A 17,430-nucleotide genomic window follows, 5' to 3' on the forward strand; every position below is an offset into this window, starting at 1 on the left:
CAATCAGCTGCTGTAATGATTTTCCTGTTAAAGAACACCTGTCCATCATCTACCCTCCTCCCCTGCTGGGAGGCAGCTCGACTGTTCACGTCTAAAAACATCTAAGAAGAAGCCAGACAGTCAGCCAGTGTGTGCAGACATGTTGGTGGGCACTGGTTTTACTGGTTTTACTGGACAGTTAAATACAGTTTGATGAGTTTCAGATCAACTAATGAGGCTACAGTCATCCAGCAGTGAGGCACGAAGAAGAAACACCCCAGAAAAAACCCGACCCCCCCCAGTCCTTTAGTTTGGTTCAGTCCATCTCTGATTGGTCACACTCAGGTTCCGCCGCCTTTAAAACACCAGAGAGAAGCGAGGCGTACGCCGCTCACTGCAGCGATCAATAACAGCGATTCACGTCCGTTCTGATGGAGCTGCAGCTGATCGACTTGACTGATCAATCGATTGTTTATTGATGATCGATCGGAGGAAGATTGAGAAGGTTAACCAGAAAAATCACTAAAACAATCAGTCATCAGTAACTGCAGATTAGTTTTCTGTCAATCAGCCAATTAATCGATCGGGGGTTTCAGTGCTGCAATCAATTACTGAGAGTTAATGATTAGTGAGCATCAGGTTATTGATCACATATCAGCTGATCATTATTGATCAGAATTCAGTTTGATGAGGGGCTGCCAGGTGAAGGGCCTCCAGGTGAGGGGCTGATAGGTGAGGGGCTGAAAGGTGAATGGCCAACAGGTGAAGGGCCGCCAGGTGAGGGACCTCCAGGTGAGGGGCTACTAAGTGAGAGGCCGCCAGGTGAGGGACCTCCAGGTGAGAGGCTACTAAGTGAGAGGCCGCCAGGTGAGGGACCTCCAGGTGAGGGGCTACTAAGTGAGAGGCCGCCAGGTGAGGGACCTCCAGGTGAGGGGCTACTAAGTGAGAGGCCGCCAGGTGAGGGACCTGTTCATGTTCTCAATCGATCATTTGTTTTCAATCAATCGATCGTTCATGTTTTCAAACGGTTTATGTGTTCAATGCGTCGCCGCTGCGGGAGGCGGAGCCTGAGCTGTGACACGCCATATTGCACAACCAATCAGCTCGCTCAGCTGCTGACAGTCTGAGGATTATTGATAAGGCATTCATTCTGACAGAAGTCCTGATCCACCTGATCGATCAGATCACCCTATCGATCAACTCGATCAATCAGTCCGACCGTTGCTCCCAAACAAAGTTCCTGTCCTCAGTCTCTTCAAAATAAAACAGATGGAAACAAAAAGCTCAACACAGTTCAGTTTGTGCGTCAGTCTGTCAGGATCAGAGCCGAAAGCTGATCAATAACTGATGTTTCTCAGCTGATTTCACTCCAGGTTCAGTGTTTAAAGGGTCAGTCTGGTGTTTTTCTGCAACAGACATCTGAGAGTTTCACGTTTTAGATTTTAATCATGTCTTTAACCTGTTTAGGCAGAATTCTGACGTTTTTCTGTATGTTTCAGCTTCGTCTGGTCATTCTGTTCATCATTAATCAATCAATCAATCGTTTAAATCGGTAAAACATCAGAACATGGTAAAAATCATTCCTCATTGTTCCTCTGTGATTTATCATTGAACATCAAATTTAAAGGTTTTATCTGAAATCAGCTCCCAGGAGTTTAAACCGCAGAACGTTTTTAGTATTTTAATGATGTCTGAACAGACTAAACGCAGACTCAGCTATTTTTACATTCAGTAATATTTATATTATAAATGATGTTTCAAATAAAGCAGCAGCTTTGGTACATTTTTACTCAGAAATTATTATTAATCTGAAGTTTGGACAAAACGAGACACTTGAACACTGAGATTCTCTCAATAAACTGATAAAATAAAGAGACTGAAAGAACTGCGATGGAACTGAGAGAAAACCAAACATCATTTCAGAAACTTTAAAGGAAAGGCATCGAACATTTGCTGGTTTTAGGTTTTAAATGTGAGACTTTGCTGCTTTCTTTGTCTTTGTGTTTCAGTTGTGAAATTTGGGGTTTTCAACAACCAAACAAATAACAGATAATTGGAGAAAATAACCAGCGGAATAATTAATTAGTAGCAACAGAAATAGAATCAGCAGTGATATTTATACTCAGACTTGGGGGGATTTTTGAAGCAAAAACACCAAATATTTGTGGTTCTGAATCTGTGGGACTTTTGAAAGAACTGAAGTCAGACGTCATCTTCTTCAGATCTCCGCTCTCAAAGCACAAATTCATCACAAACAAAAACACAAAGCCTGAAAATTAGAAGCGGTTAATCCTCAAACCCGTAACTCTGAGGTCCTCTCATGGTTGGTTAACACTGAACTAATCAATCAATTGGTTTAAAATTTCATGTAAAACTGCAGGTTGAGGCCTGTTTCTGATTGCTAATAGATCAGTCTGATCAGCTGACAGACTGAGGCACTGACAGGTGAGATGATGACCGGCAGCACACCTGGACTCTCAGGACGGTTTCTGCTCTGCTGCTCTACAGTCTGTACCTGCACGGTGTGAGTCTGTCTGGGGCCCCGCCTCTGAGGGCCCCGCCTCTGAGGGCCCCGCCTCTGAGGGCCCCGCCTCTGAGGGCCCCACCTCTGAGGGCCCCACCTCTGAGGGCCCTCCCCTGCCCACATGGAGGGACCTGATTGGAGGATCAGCTCCTCCTGCAGTAGGTTTAATTTCTACTGAAACAACATTTGGATCTTCTCCCGTTGCTCCTCCCGTTGCTCCTCCCATCCAGAACTCTGCCACCACACTGATCTCCTCTCCAGGTGATGACTGCCCTCCGGTCGCTGCTCCTCCTCCGGAGTCGACGGAGGAGGACAGAGCTTCGGTGATGATGGCGGCGGTCTGAGCGACCCAGTTCAGCTCCGCCCTCACCTCCCCAGCTCCTCCTGCTGCTCCTGGAGCTGGCGGGGAGGAGGACGGCTGCGAGTCAGCCTGAGGGCCCGGCTGGGCAGCGCCGGTGGGGCCTGGACCTACAGCAGCAGCAGCAGCAGTACTGTTGTTGTTGTTGAGGTTGTCCTGCAGAGCAGTCTGGTTCTGACCGGCCTGCTGGTTCTGCAGCAGCATCTCCTGGATCCGGATCTGCTGCAGGATGGCTGGGAGCTCGTAGTGGTGGAAGAAGTAGATCATGGAGTGCTGAGTGGAGAGAATGAACAGTGATTAGTATTCAGCTCAGTGATGAATGTGAGGGGGCGGGGCCTGATAATGAAGGCGCTGGTTCTGACCTGGATGAAGAGCCAGGAGGTGACCAGCGCCAGGCTGCTGTACTGGCCGTTGAAGCGGTAGTGATAGGCGTAGAAGGCAAAGTGGTACAGATAGAAGAACCTGCAACACGAATCGGTTCGATTCAGTCAGAACAGTCCGCTTCAATCTACTGCATCAGTCTGAGATCAATGAGGAGCAATGGATCATCTGCACAGGTGAGGTACACCTGGAGTGACTCACCTCAGCCAGTGGCGTTTGCTGGTGTTGGTGTGGCAGCAGATGGCGTCGTACTGGTCGGCTAACCACACAATGAGGATGATGTAGAACGCCGTCGTCGTGTCGTTGAAGAACTCTGACATGATGGCCTCCATTCCTAATGACAGGGTTACATGACCGTCAGCCCAGGTAGAGATCAGCTGCTCCACAAACCTCAGAACCACTAAACCTCCTTCACATTCTCACTGTGAGAGGCGGAGCTAAACACACCTGAAGCCACCAATTAAGATCAAAACATCTTAAAAAGAAATCGTTTTTAGTTTCCACTTACGACCGTCAGGACCTAGGACTGTGCTATGTGGACTCGAGACCAGACTGTGGACTGGATCCGATTGTGTAGATTCTGGACTGAACTGCCTGGACTTAGGACCATGTTTTCTCTCTGGTACTGGGACCAGTCTGTCTGGACCTGAGACTAGATTGTCTGGTACTGGGATTGATTTGTCTGAACCTGGGACTAGACTGTCTGGACCTGGGACCAGTCTGTCTGGTACTGGGACCATACTGCTTCTACTATGAACAGTCAGACTTGGTTTGGTTCTGGTTCTGTTCAGGTCTGGTCTGTGGTTTAGAAGTCGTCTCTGAATACTGAATGGAGTTGAACCGGTTTGCAGAAGTTCCTCAGAACTTCAGAAAGCAACCCAGACTGTGAACCAGTCTGAATCAGTTTCTAGGATGTGAACTTACCTACGAGGGCCAGGATGACGGTGAGAAGAGGGGCTGCTGGGAAGGCGATGGTCATGTTCATCTCCAGCATCTGAAGAAGATCGACTGAAGGGGGACAGAGAGATCAGATCAGCAGAGAGTCAAAGGGTTCACATCTTTTATCTTGTATCACACTGAAAACCAGCAGCAGATGACATTAAACTGGACTGAAGTGAACCACAGTGAGGTGGTTCTGCTACTTCAGAAGAAACTGACCGATGAAGACGAAGATCTGGTGGTGGGAGTATCTGAGCAGCATGGACACTGACAGAGTCTGAAACACAAAACATCAAACATCAACTCTGAGTCTGTGCAGATCCTCAGTCATCAGGTAATGGTTATCCTCAGAGCTTCAGAAAAAAACAAACCAGATTTTCCTTTTTGGTTCTTCAAGATGTTTTTTTCACCTTCATCCAGGAGGCTGAAGAAGCCTCCTGAATGAAGGTGAAACAACTTAAAAAAACAAAAAATTTAAGTCTGGCTGCTATTGACTGAAGTTCTTTGGGTTCATCAACTCCGAGCACCAACAAACCACAGCTTCTTCTGTCTGAAAGTGATGAGTGCATGTTCCACGTTATCTCCAAAGGTTCTGAACTCTCACAATTACCCTGAAACCTCAGAAATCTACAAACTGAGCTTCGTTTGATGGAAACTTACAAATATGACCATGATGACAAAGGCGGCCAGGTACGAGGTTCTGGCCATCCACATGCTGACAAAGCGATAATGTTCTCCAGACACCACGTTCCTCAGGAACCCTGCAGATAAGCACACAGAGAGATCATCAACATCCAGAGACCTGACAAATCAGAACATCAGGGTGACAGAACCTTTAACTCAACATTCAATGGAAACCAGCAAAGAGTCCATGTACTACAGAAACCAAAGTTCTCTGGTCATCACAGAATCTAAAACATCCAGGTTCTATAGCCGGGTAGAGATCGGAGGGACTCGGGTTCTGTAGTCGGGTAGAGATCAGAGAGACTCGGTTCTGTAGTCGGGTAGAGATCAGAGGGACTCGGGTTGTGTAGTCTGGTAGAGATCGGAGGGATTCAGGTTCTGTAGTCGGGTAGAGATCGGAGGGACTCGGTTCTGTAGTCGGGTAGAGATCAGAGGGACTCGGGTTGTGTAGTCTGGTAGAGATCGGAGGGATTCAGGTTCTGTAGTCGGGTAGAGATCGGAGGGACTCGGGTTCTGTAGTCGGGTAGAGATCAGAGAGACTCGGTTCTGTAGTCGGGTAGAGATCAGAGGGACTCGGGTTGTGTAGTCTGGTAGAGATCGGAGGGATTCAGGTTCTGTAGTCGGGTAGAGATCGGAGGGACTCGGTTCTGTAGTCGGGACTTGGTTCTGTAGTAGGGTAGAGATCGGAGGGATTCAGGTTCTGTAGTCGGGTAGAGATCGGAGGGACTCGGTTCTGTAGTCGGGACTTGGTTCTGTAGTAGGGTAGAGATCGGAGGAACTCGGTTCTGTAGTAAGGTAGAGATCGGAGGGACTCGGGTTCTGTAGTTGGGTAGAGACCGGAGGGACGGGTTCTGTAGTTGGGTAGAGATCGGAGGGACGGGTTCTGTAGTCGGATAGAGACCGGAGGGACGGGTTCTGTAGTCGGGTAGAGATCGGAGGGACTCGGGTTCTGTAGTCGGGTAGAGATCGGAGGGACTCAGGTTCTGTAGTCGAGTAGAGCCTGGATGGACGGGTTCTGTAGTCAGGTAGATATCAGAGAGACTCGGTTCTGTAGTCGGGTAGAGATCGGGGGGACTCGGGTTCTGTAGTCGGGTAGAGATCGGAGGGACTCGGGTTCTGTAGTCGGGTAGAGATCGGAGGGACTCCGTTCTGTAGTCAGGTAGAGATTGGAGCTTGTAAAAAGGTGTGGGACTGTACGGTTAGCTAGCCGCCAGAGGCTAATGCTACGCTATGACGAAACACAGGGAGCTAGGTGTTAGCAGAGATGCTAACGCTCAGCAGAGCAGGACTCTGGTTCCAACAACATCAAAACGATGAAGTGTTTTCTGTGTATGAATCCATTCAGAGGTGACAGCAGACACCGATGGTATTTCAGTCCAGCTCTGCAGTCAATCCAGCTGTTTCCGGTAGCTGGATTGACTGCAGAGAACAAGTCGCTCCATCATGTCGATCAGCTGTGAGGATGTTCTGATAAACAAATTAATAACGCTCCGGCTGATTTTCTGCAGTCCTTATTTTTGCTGTTGCCTTCATGTGATCTGAGTGTTAATGCTACGGAGCTGATCTTAGAGCAGACAAAGAAAGCGAATTGTACTTGTTAACATGGTCAACAATCTGTGAAGAAGCTGTCCTCTGAGTTTGATCTTTGTGTTGTCATCAGGTTCAATGAGAGGTAATTATTGCAGGGAGCAGCTGGCTGTGGTTGGATCTGTTGTGGATAAAGACTCACAAGATCATCACAGCAGAAAAAGAACCTGTTTCCTCCTGATAGACACTGAGGATTAAACTCCCTCTGCTGGCATCAGGAGGAAAAAAAAAAAACACAAATCTACAACATAAACTGTGTAATCGGATCAAACGTATCACAGAGGTTTGTTTCACCTGGCCCAACATTCACTTCAAAGCCCAGCCTGTGTTCTTTTAATAGAGTCAGTTTGTCTCTTTTCAGTTTACTGACTCGAGATGTGGGACCTGAAACTAAGAGCTGTAATTATTTGGTCCGAATTTTGAGAATTTAATGTCTTTAGATGTGTAAATCTAATTTCACCCTCTAAAGAAACATCCTACTGTGAAGCCATTTTAACATTTTCATATCTCCAGAAATAAAACTCCCAAAATTATGAAAAGTGGTGAGAACAGACAGAAGAGTTTCCATCAGATCAGAATGAGGACACATTTTTAATTATTGGTCCCTGAAAATAAAATAAATGATTAATCCAGGTTAGTACAGTGTTTCCATAAAGTTCCTGCCAGTATACATCTATGGATATTTCTACTAAAATACAGTCTTTGGTCGACATTTCACCAACTTTAGAGGCTCCAACATCAGTAGAATCTGATGTGAGGAAAGTTTGACCAGACAAGGTTCAGGTTTTCAGATTTCTAGACCTGAAATCTGTTTAAGATGACTCAAAAACTACCCCAAATTACCCCAAACTGTCCTAAGTTATGGGAAACTTGTCCGAAATTAACAAAAGTGTCAGAAATCAGATAAAGTCTATCCAAAGTGACTTGACACTTGCCTAGAATGACTCAGAACTGTCCAAAATGACAATAATCAACAATTATTAGTCCTTGAAAATGGAAAAAATGGCCATACATTCAAATCCAGGCTGGTTTCGTGTCTCCATAAAGTTCCTGTCAGTGTATATCTATGGATGGATCCATATTTCTACGAAAATATAGTCTTTGGTTGACATTTCTCTAACTTTTGAGGCTCTAAAATCAGTAGAATCTGATGTGGATAAAGTTTGACCAGACAAGGTTCCAGTTTTTAGAGCTTTAGACTAAACGTTGACATGGAATCATTGGTTCTCTGCTGGATCCATTCAATCGTTCTGATCTGATAAAACTATTCATAGTCTCACCACATTTCATACCTGTAGGAGTTTAATTTCTGGAGATACTGAACCCTTAAAATGGCTTCACAGCATTTTTTTGAGAGTGAAAAGGTCTGAAAACTTCTGAAATTCTCCAATTTCAGCTCAAACATTTTACAGAACAAATCAGTAGATGGTGGAACAACGCATGTCCTGAATCCTGTCTGAATTCATGGACTGACCCAATATGTTCACAGGTTGTCCTACAAGGTTTTTATTTCTCGTGACTCCATCTGAGAGGATTGTTACTATTTGCAGCTTTTAGGTTTCCAACCAGATGACAGTTATTGAAGAAACGTTCTACATTTTCACTATGGGACAGTAGAATAAAACTCCAGGAGAACTAAAAACCAAAAACAAGCTGAAGAACAAGCTGATGTTTTGGGGGAATTGCATAGGTGTGTGCCAAAGTGGCTCAACGGAAAATTTTAAACATTTACTATGGCCGGTACGTGTCATCTACAGCTATGAAATTTGGTACATATATGTAACATGTCAAGAAAAAGTCTATTACACTCATGCCCAAAACACAACAGGAAGTGAATGTGTTATGTGTCGTAGTTTGGACAATTTTGGACCAATTTTTGCACATTTTCAAAAGCTTTAAACTCAAACAGGGTAACCCCGACAGAGCTGAAATTTGGCCAGGATGTACAGCAGGCATCAAAAGTTATCAAAATGCTCTGCAAAAGTCTGAGGGCGTGGAAATGGCGGTCATTTCAACGTTTTGCCAAAACCAGGACATACTCACTAACTGGCCTGTACCTACTTCAATCTGCCTCAAAGTTTACGTGTGTGATCAGCGCCCGGCCTTCATCATATTCATAGGTCGAAATACACTCTCAGTCGCAGCGCCACCAGGTGAACATGCTTGGATTTGCTGACCAGCAAGGATGCGAGGACCCGTTTAGCACTGCTTGCAGCTTTATTTTTACTCTGCATCTACTGATGACTGAGGCGTTTAGGGAACATCTGTAAACTGCAGCATCAAGTAATGACTGTTATTTGAGGTTGTTCAGAGCAACTTAATGATTTAGGTTTCAGGATCAGAATTCAGGTGATGTAATGTGTGATCTCTGTGCTCTGTCTCGGTTTGTTCTCAGCGTCTCTACCTTTGTTCTCCTCGTTCTCAGCGAGCGCCTTCACGCTGGACATCAGGATGTCGTCGTAGCCCAGAAACTCATCGAGCAGAAAACGACTGAAGCCGTCGCCGAAACACTCGTCCTTCATCGGATCTGAACACAGAAACAGAGACGGACGGTTTGAGGTCCAACCACGGTAATGCCATGATAAAATTATGACAAAGTCAGAGTAACATCACAGTGAGGTCACATGACGTGTTTGCGACTGATGTCTGACCCAGAGTGACGACCATGACGGGGATGTTGAGTCTCTGCCTGGTGCTCTGAGATAGACGCAGGAAGCCATACTCAAGAGAATACTCCACGATGTACTCCTCCTGAGGCCACACTGGAACCACAAACAACAACAACAACAACAACAGGTAAACAACAAGAAGCCACAAGAAACAACAGAAAACAATAAAACCACAGAAACAGCAACAATAAAACCACAAACAACATCGAAAAACAAAAAAACAACAGTGATAAACAGCAGTCTACAAACAAAAAACCACAAATGATAAGAAACAATAAAATAAATAAAACAACAAAAATAAAGACCGATAACAACAATCAATAAACATCATCAGCTGTATGAACAACAAACAACAAAAAAGTCAACAAAAAAGCAATTTAACAAAACAAAATTCACACAAACAACTTGGCAGTGTTTGGGGACTGAAGGAGGAGTCACAGGAGATTAAGGAGGAGTCACAGGAGGTGAAGGAGGAGGAGGAGTCACAGGAGGTGAAGGAGGAGGAATCAGAGGAGGTGAAGGAGGAGTCACAGGAGGTAGAGGAGGAGGAGTCAGAGAAGATGGAGGAGTCAGAGGAGGTAGAGGAGGAGTCAGTAGAGGTAGGGGAGGGGTCAGTAGAGGTAGGGGAGGAGTCAGAGGAGGTGAAGGAGGAGTCAAAGAAGGTGAAGGAGAAGGAATCACAGGAGGTGCTAGAGGAGGTGAAGGAGGGTTTACCTGCTCTCGCCATCATCTCCAGCTCAGACACTGAGTCCTTCAGTGGCTGCATACCTTTAGTGGTCTGGCTGAAGGAGACGTCCTGGCTGTCATTCACTCCTCCTGCTCCTCCTCCTCCAACACCTCCTCCAATCAGAGATGGCTTCAGGCGGGGCTCAATGTCCAGCTCAAACTGCAGCACAAAACACAGGACAGGTGAGGTCAGACAGGTGAGGACAGACATGTAAAGACAGACAGGTGAAGCCTGTGGTCACCACTCACCTGTACTGAGCTGTTGTCAAACATGTCCAGAGTCATCTCCTCCTCGTCCTCATCTTCGTCCTGCAGCGCCGCCAGACTGAGCCCGGGCACCGGAGCTACGCCCCCAGGCTCCGCCTCCAGGTCGTCCTGCAGGGCAGGTGAGTCGTAGTGCTGCAGGAAGACGGCGGCGCGACTGGAGTTCCTCTGGATCTCGACTCGCAGGATGCCGTCACGAGGCCAGCGTTCCCTCACCCCCTCCAGGCAGTTGATGGGCGAGCGGGAGAAGGCGATGTGGATGTAGGCGAGGATGAAGAGGACGAAGAGCGCCTGAGGGGCGGAGTTTAGATCAGCCAATCACAGCTAGAACTTAGCAACACATCCTGGCAGCTTTTCTGCTGCAGTCCTGATAAGGACGCCACATGTAAAGGCCCGCCGTTCACACGCTTCGATCACGTGAACTGCACAGGTTTTGTTTTCCTGAGATTCAGAACACGCCAGGCTGAGGACGAATCAGCAGTCTGCACCATGACTTGGCAGTCTGTGATGTAACTCGGTGCCATGATTCAGTATTTAGTAATGTGACTCCGCAGTCTTTGCCATGACTGAACTGTTTCATACCATGACTCGGGGGGTCTGGACCGTGACTTGACGTTTTTATACCATGACTCAACGGTCCTGATAAGGATGACGTGTCACATGTAAGGGCCCGCCGTTCACATGCTACAATCATGTGACCTGCACAGGATTTGTTTCCTGACATTCAGAACACATCACGCTGAGGATGAATCAACAGTTTGCACCATGACTCGACTGATGTTACTCAGTGCCATGACTCATCAGTGTATACTGTGACTCAACTGTTTTACACCGTGATTCGGCGGTCTCTACCGTGACCCAACCGTTTTATAGCGTGAATTGGCTGTCTGTACCGTGACTAAACCATTTTTTACTGTGACTCGGTGGTCTGAACTGTGACTCAACCATTTTATACCATGGCTTGGCAGTCTGTACTGTGATTCAAACGTTTTTGACGGTGCCTCGGCCATCTGTACCATGACTCAACCATTTTTTACCATGACTCAGCGGTCTGTACCTTGACTCAGCTGTTATATACCATGACTCAGCGTCCTGTACCATGGCTCAACTGTTTTTTTTTTTTTTATCATGACTCAGTGGTCTGTACTGTGACTCTGATCCTTGGGTCACTGTGTGTGCTGAATAAAGCCTGAAGGTGTGGCTGCTGTTAATCTGAAAACACTGACTGCTTTCCACACCAGAAATCTGTTATTTTAATCCTCAACGCTGCAGATTAAACAACCTGCTGAACTCACAACATTCTGTTGTTTCCACACAGATCAAGTTTGTATGTTTCATATTCAAACTATTTCCACCGAGTCTGTTCAGACAGTTAAATGTTGATGTTTTCCGTGGCAGCAGCACTAGAACCTGGTGACCTTCTGCAGTCAGACATTATAAAAGCTTTTGTTCAGCGCACTGGTAAAGTTTGAACTCAAATTGTCATTCAGCTGTAATGAATGTGTGCATTTGTTCTTTCAGTTCCACAGCAGTGCTGTGAAACAGTAAATATATAATCCAGCTCAGTCTCTGTGGGTTCAGAGATCATTATGGGATGTCAGGAATCTTGTACTAAACTTCTGGCAGAATACTGTTAATGTGGTGAAGAAAACCTGGATCCTCTACATGATGCCAGAACATCAGCAGACATGAGCTCATTAACCTCCATAGAAGTCTTTGTCATGGTGCCCGTTACTACCTAAACTCCCACAATGCTCTATGCTTTAACATGACCTGTTATCTGAGTGACTCCTCCTCTGCTCTCTACAGTATTAAACAGGAAGTGGCTCCACCTGGTGGAACAACCAGGAACTACAGCTGATCTACATTCACTGACATAATGAAGAGAAAACAGGTTTTATAAATCTGATGGAGCATGTAGAGCCGCAGTACATCCTACCCTCTTACGCTACATTTACCCTCTAATACTACATTTACCCTCTAATGCTACAATTACCTTCTATTGCTACATTTACCCTCTAACACTTCGTTTACCCTCTAACGCTACATTTACCTTCTAATACTACATTTAACAGTGTTCTACTGGAGCTTTACTACAAAATTCCACCTACAGATCATTAAGGAACAGGCTGGAGACAGTTTCAAACATAAACACTGGACAGGCTGTAAGAACTTTAACGTACTTCTGAGCAGCTCTGACCCACATTTGCTTCCTTTTATAAATAAAATGCTGTGAAAGTGGGTTCCAGACAGTGTTCAGGTTTTAACCAGGACATCTAGCAGCCTATAAGACTATAATAAGGGTCTCAGAGGCCTCACTGTAATATACAATGCAGTGCATTCAAAGACCTGGGACTGTGTGGGTCAGGTCTGAACTCTCAGACGTTCTCACCTTGAGCAAGACGAAGAACTCGAAGACCCTCCTGAAGGACGGGGGGAAGAGCCGGGCGTAGGTCACGGCCATCTTGAAGAAGAGGGCGTGGAAGAGGCGGTCCCGGACGTTGATGAGCGGGTTCTGGTTGATGTTGGGGTTTCGGATCCTGTTGGGTCCCATGTTGTTGTTGTTGTTGTTGTTCAGAGGGACGTTGTTGTTGTTGGCCTGGTTCTCTGACATGGTCTCGGCGTCTGGTTCTGCTCACACAAACTCACCACTGTGGCTGATTCTAGGTCAGCATGGCGGCCAGCGGCGGTGCCAGAAGGAAGGCGGAGCTCTGAGCTGGGATCAGATGATGGCGGACTGAGAACCGTCACACCTGAAACTGAAACACACCTGAGATGAAGCCTCAGACCACAACAGTTTCCAAATCTAAGCAGGTTTTACTCTGATGGTTGTTTTGAAGCTGATTTTAATTTGTGCACCAGCGAACGTTTATTTAGTTCTTATTAGAACGGTCAGATCTGCACAAAAACACACATGGATGAAGTTAACCAGATAGAACCCAGCACAGAACGTCACCTGGAATCCGTCAAGGAGGAATAAATGCTCTATTCAGAACCACAGAATAATTAGAACAAGCTGATCTCCAGAAGAACCCAGAAATACTTCATACTCAGAACATGGATGCACGTATGTTTAGAACAGAAGAACCCAACAACAAACACAAGCATGAACCTGAACTAACAGCTGATCAGAACAACTGATATCCTGGTTTACTTCTCAACTGTAGAACCCGGAACATGTGATGACGACCTAACTGTGACTTTATTAACAGTGACGAACAGAATAGAACGCTGAGGAACATTGAGTACAGTGAGGAACAGTCAGGAACAGTGTGGAACAATGAGAACAGTGTGGAACAGTGTGGAACAATGAGAAAAGTGAGAACAGTGTGGAACAGTGAGGAACAGTGTGGAACAGTGAGGAACAGTGTGGAACAGTGTGGAACAGTGAGGAACAGTGTGGAACAGTATAGAACAGGATAGAACAGTGTGGAACAGTGTACAACAGTGAGGGACAGTAAAGAACAGTGAAGAACAATGACAACAGTGAGGAACAGTGTGGAACAGTATGAACAGTGAGGAACAGTGAAGAACAGTGTGGAACAGTGAGAGTATTGAGGAACAGCGTGGAACAGTGAGGAACAGTGTGGAACAGTGAGAACAGTGAGGAACAGCGTAGAACAGTGAAGGATAGTCAAGAACAGTGAGAACAGTGTGGAACAGTGAGAAACAGTGTGGAACAGTGAGAAACAATGAGAACAGTGAGGAACAGTGTAGAACAGTCTAGAACAGTGAGGGACAGTGTGCAACAGTGTAGAACAGTGAGAGTATTGAGGAACAGCATGGAACAGTGAGAACAGTGTAGAACAGTGTGGAACAGTGTGGAACAGTGAAGGATAGTCAAGAACAGTGTGTAACAGTGAAGAAAAATGATAACAGTGTGGAACAGTGTGGAACAGTGAGAAACAGTATAGAACAGTGAGAAACGATGAGAACCGTGTGGAACAGTGAGAACAGTGTAGAACAGCGAGAACAGTGTGGGACAGTGAGGAACAGTGTAGAACAGTGTAGAACAGCGAGAACAGTGTGGGACAGTGAGGAACAGTGTAGAACAGCAAGGAACAGTGTAGAACAGTGCGGAACAGTGAGGAAAAGTGTGGAAGAGTGTGGAACAGTGTGGAACAGTGAGAACAGTCTAGAACAGTGTGGAACAGTAAGAACAGTGTGGAAGAGTACAGAACAGTGTGGAACAGTGAGGAAAAGTGTGGAACAGTAAGGAACAGTGAGGAAAAGTGTGGAACAGTAAGGAACAAATTGGAACAGTATAGAACAGTAAGGAACAGTGAGAAATAGTAAGGAACAGTTGCCATATTTACATGAGACCTTTAATTCCTCTTTAATTCAGAATTAAAGTTAATTCCGAATAAACTTAATTCCGAATAAACTACCTGGTTTATTCCGAGGTTAATTCCAAATAAACTAATTCCTGTGTACGTTCTGTTCATGTATACAGTTAATTCCGCTTTAGTTAATTCCGGTCATTCTGCGCATGCTTGGTTCATCACGTAGCGATGACGTAGTGACGTACACAGCTTGGTCGTCTTCCTCCCTTCTCCGGTATTCTATCTCTCTTCTCCTTCTCAAGTGACGCAACAGAAGTAGTACGCCATTGTCGAGTTGCTGTTTCAAAACAACAATAAAAAGCAAAGCGAAAAGCGTGCTTATGAGTTTTTCCTCCATGTTGTTGGGGAAAAGAAATGCCGCGGCAAAGGGAGTTTGTTTTCTTCCGGTAAACAGGGATATGTCACGTCCACTCCCTGTCCAATCAGAATCCTTTTCAACGCCCAAGCGTTAAAGCGGCATTAAGGAAGGGGATAAACGTGCAGTCCATGTAAACCTTAATTCGGAATTAATATTTCCATGTAAACGCGAAGCACAAAACTTTAATTCCGAATGAGTTAATTCCGAATTAATAATTCCGAATTAAAAAATTTCACGTGAACGTGGCAAGCGTAGAACATCTCCTCCTGGCAGAGTCAGGTTTGATTAGAGATGCTAATGATTATCAGTAATTGAGTAACTTCCATTAACAGATTAAAAATCTATGAACCAATCAGGCAGCAGATGAAGGTCCTGGATGTTGTAGCTCAGCAGTAGAACTTGGTTGTTCCATCAGGTGTAGCCTCTTACAGTTCACTATGGGCACCATGACAAAGACTTCTGTCTGGAGAAGCTGTTTAATTTTGCATCTCGGCTTCAGTAATCCGGAGCTGAAAACAGGAGGAGGCGTTTCTCTGGAGAATCAAGAACATCAGACGTTAAATCCGACATTTACCTTTGGAACCTTCTAAGAGCTGAGATGTCTACGACCTTCAGACAACACACCTGTGCAGTCTCTCAGGTGCTCAGCAGCAAACAGGTGACCTCAGTCCTCCACCTGTTCAGGCTTTCACACCTGGCAGGTGAATCTAGAAGTTCCTCAGATTTAAAGCTGTGCAGGGATTCATAGTAAACCTTATTCTTATTTTAGAACCGGATGACTTTGTAGTGTCTGATTTTTCTGCCTTGTGCAGCACACTGTTCTATAAATAAAGATTATTTAGACGATTTAAGGTGATTAATGCAGGTTTGATTTTCCTCCACCTGCTGACTGATAAATTACTGGTGCAGAACAGAAATGGATCCTATAAGTCAAATACAGAAAACAACAGGAACTGAACAGTTTTTCTGATTTCTCAACTTGTGAAACACCTGACAGGTGACAGTTGCACTTTTACCCTGAGGCTGTTTTATAGAAAACAACCTCCAGAGTTCAGTCAGAAACAGATTTCAACTTTCCTGGTTCTGATTTTCAAAATATTTGCAAAAAACAAACTTCTAAAAACACGTTTTTATTTCGTCATTTTTATTTTCTGGCTGTTGGAATCATGAAACCACTAAAAGATGAACTCAACAACAACAAAGTCCAATAAAGTGATACATAGTTTGCGAAGCAGCTGTTTGTTCCAGTGTTGACACCTGATCAGGTACAGAAGACTGATCAGGTACAGAAGACTGATCAGCAGACTCAGGTGCATATTGATCAGTCCAGGTGTGCCGGGGCCTGTTATGTGAAGCAGGTAAACAGCCTCCAGCTAACTCTCCGTGTCTCGGACCGACAGCTAACGCTAGTTGTGAATCCCGTGAGGTGGACTCACCTGTTACAGCCTCCGCAGGTGTGTGTCCATGGCCCCGTTAACCGCTCCTCCTCGGTGTTTTCATCCAAACAAACAAGCAGATTCACGAACGCCACAGCTAGCAGTTAGCACAGTTAGCAGGCTCCGCTAGCCGGGCATAGGAGAACTCCTCTGCAGGAGCTAGCAGCTAGCGGCTAACAGCTAGCAGCTAGCTACAGGGTGGAGCTAGCTGTTAGCTCGCAGCTCCGGACGGAGAGAAGAAACATTTCAATCCGATTCCGGAGAAAAAGACTCGGAGTGACTCTGAGGAAGGTTAGAACAACTCTGAAATACCAGCTAACAGCAGCTGATAACAGCTAACAGTAGTCTGACGATGCTGCTACCAGAAACAGCGGAAATACGGGTCCTAACGACGAAGGTTTTTTTTTGTTTTTTTTTAACCCTGAGCTCTGCCTGCCAGGCTTCTCCACGCTCCCTCAGCTCTGTCTGTCAGGGTTCTCTGATCTCCCTGAGCTCTGCCTGTAGGGTGAGGTCTCCATTATCAACTTAATAGACTTCAGCTGCATAAAAATGAGGCGAACAACACTGACAAAGCATCAAGGAAGGTGAAATTTTAAAAATGAGGTGGAAAAAGATAAAGAAAAACAAGTCAAGCAGAATAAAAATTATGACGACAATAAAAAAGAATAAAGAGCAAGAAATAAGTTACAAGTTGCTTAGAAGGTGACAATAAAACTATTACTATTAAAACATCAGTAAAGACAGTGAAATGTTGATAACTGATGCTGAACACCTGAGCTGATGTTCCACATATTAAACTCCTGCTGACCAATCAACTCTCTGGAAAACACCGTTAGAGATGAACTTGGAGCTGAAAAAAGTTCACATATGAAGATGTTTATTTTTGTCATTAAACCTCTGAGGAACTGAACACCCAGTGGAGCTATGGACTGAAATGGTCCCACAGGGATGGCACTGTGGTCAGTGGTTTGCACCGTCGCCTCACAGCTGGAAGGTTCTGGTTAGAATCTGCTTCTGGTCTTTCTGTGTGGAGTTTCCATGTTCTCCCTGCCGGGTTCTCACTGGGTTCTCCATGTTCCTCCCACAGTCCAAAGACCTGCTGAGGTTAACTGGTGGTTCAAAACTGTCTGTAGGTGTGAATGTGAGTCTGGTTGTCTGACCAGGTGAACCTTCACCCTCAGT

The 17,430-nt window shown here is 45.5% G+C and overlaps 1 protein-coding gene across 2 annotated transcripts; it reads right to left on the reverse strand.

Moving 5' to 3' along the window:
• Positions 1 to 123: 123 nt before the first annotated feature.
• tmem259 (transmembrane protein 259) lies at positions 124 to 16,642 on the reverse strand. 2 transcript variants are annotated; one of them, XM_023264162.3, is made up of 12 exons: positions 16,249 to 16,642; positions 12,504 to 12,870; positions 10,097 to 10,402; positions 9,890 to 10,007; positions 9,104 to 9,214; positions 8,857 to 8,979; positions 4,842 to 4,942; positions 4,401 to 4,458; positions 4,167 to 4,250; positions 3,444 to 3,576; positions 3,224 to 3,323; positions 124 to 3,134 (listed from the first exon to the last, which is right to left on the reverse strand). In XM_023264162.3, exons 2-12 carry the CDS (start codon positions 12,723 to 12,725, stop codon positions 2,457 to 2,459), a joined length of 2,034 nt encoding a protein of 677 aa, XP_023119930.2. In that variant the 5' UTR covers positions 12,726 to 12,870; positions 16,249 to 16,642; the 3' UTR covers positions 124 to 2,456. The 2 variants fall into 2 exon arrangements, with proteins under 2 accessions (XP_023119930.2, XP_023119929.2); XM_023264161.3 differs by having other exon boundaries at positions 9,836 to 10,007.
• Between the last annotated feature and the right edge of the window lie 788 nt (positions 16,643 to 17,430).

This window comes from Amphiprion ocellaris, chromosome 2 (assembly GCF_022539595.1).
Source record: "Amphiprion ocellaris isolate individual 3 ecotype Okinawa chromosome 2, ASM2253959v1, whole genome shotgun sequence".
NCBI classification, from domain to species: domain Eukaryota; kingdom Metazoa; phylum Chordata; class Actinopteri; family Pomacentridae; genus Amphiprion; species Amphiprion ocellaris.

Coding starts and splice junctions, on each gene's coding strand:
- tmem259 (XM_023264161.3), bottom strand. CDS start 12,725: ATGTCAGAGAACCAGGCCAACAACAACAACGTCCCTCTGAACAACAAC. Junction 4,943..8,856: donor TGAGAACGAGGAGAACAAAG/GTAGAGACGCTG, acceptor GCTTATCTGCAG/GGTTCCTGAGGAACGTGGTG. Junction 4,251..4,400: donor CCAGATCTTCGTCTTCATCG/GTCAGTTTCTTC, acceptor GTCCCCCTTCAG/TCGATCTTCTTCAGATGCTG.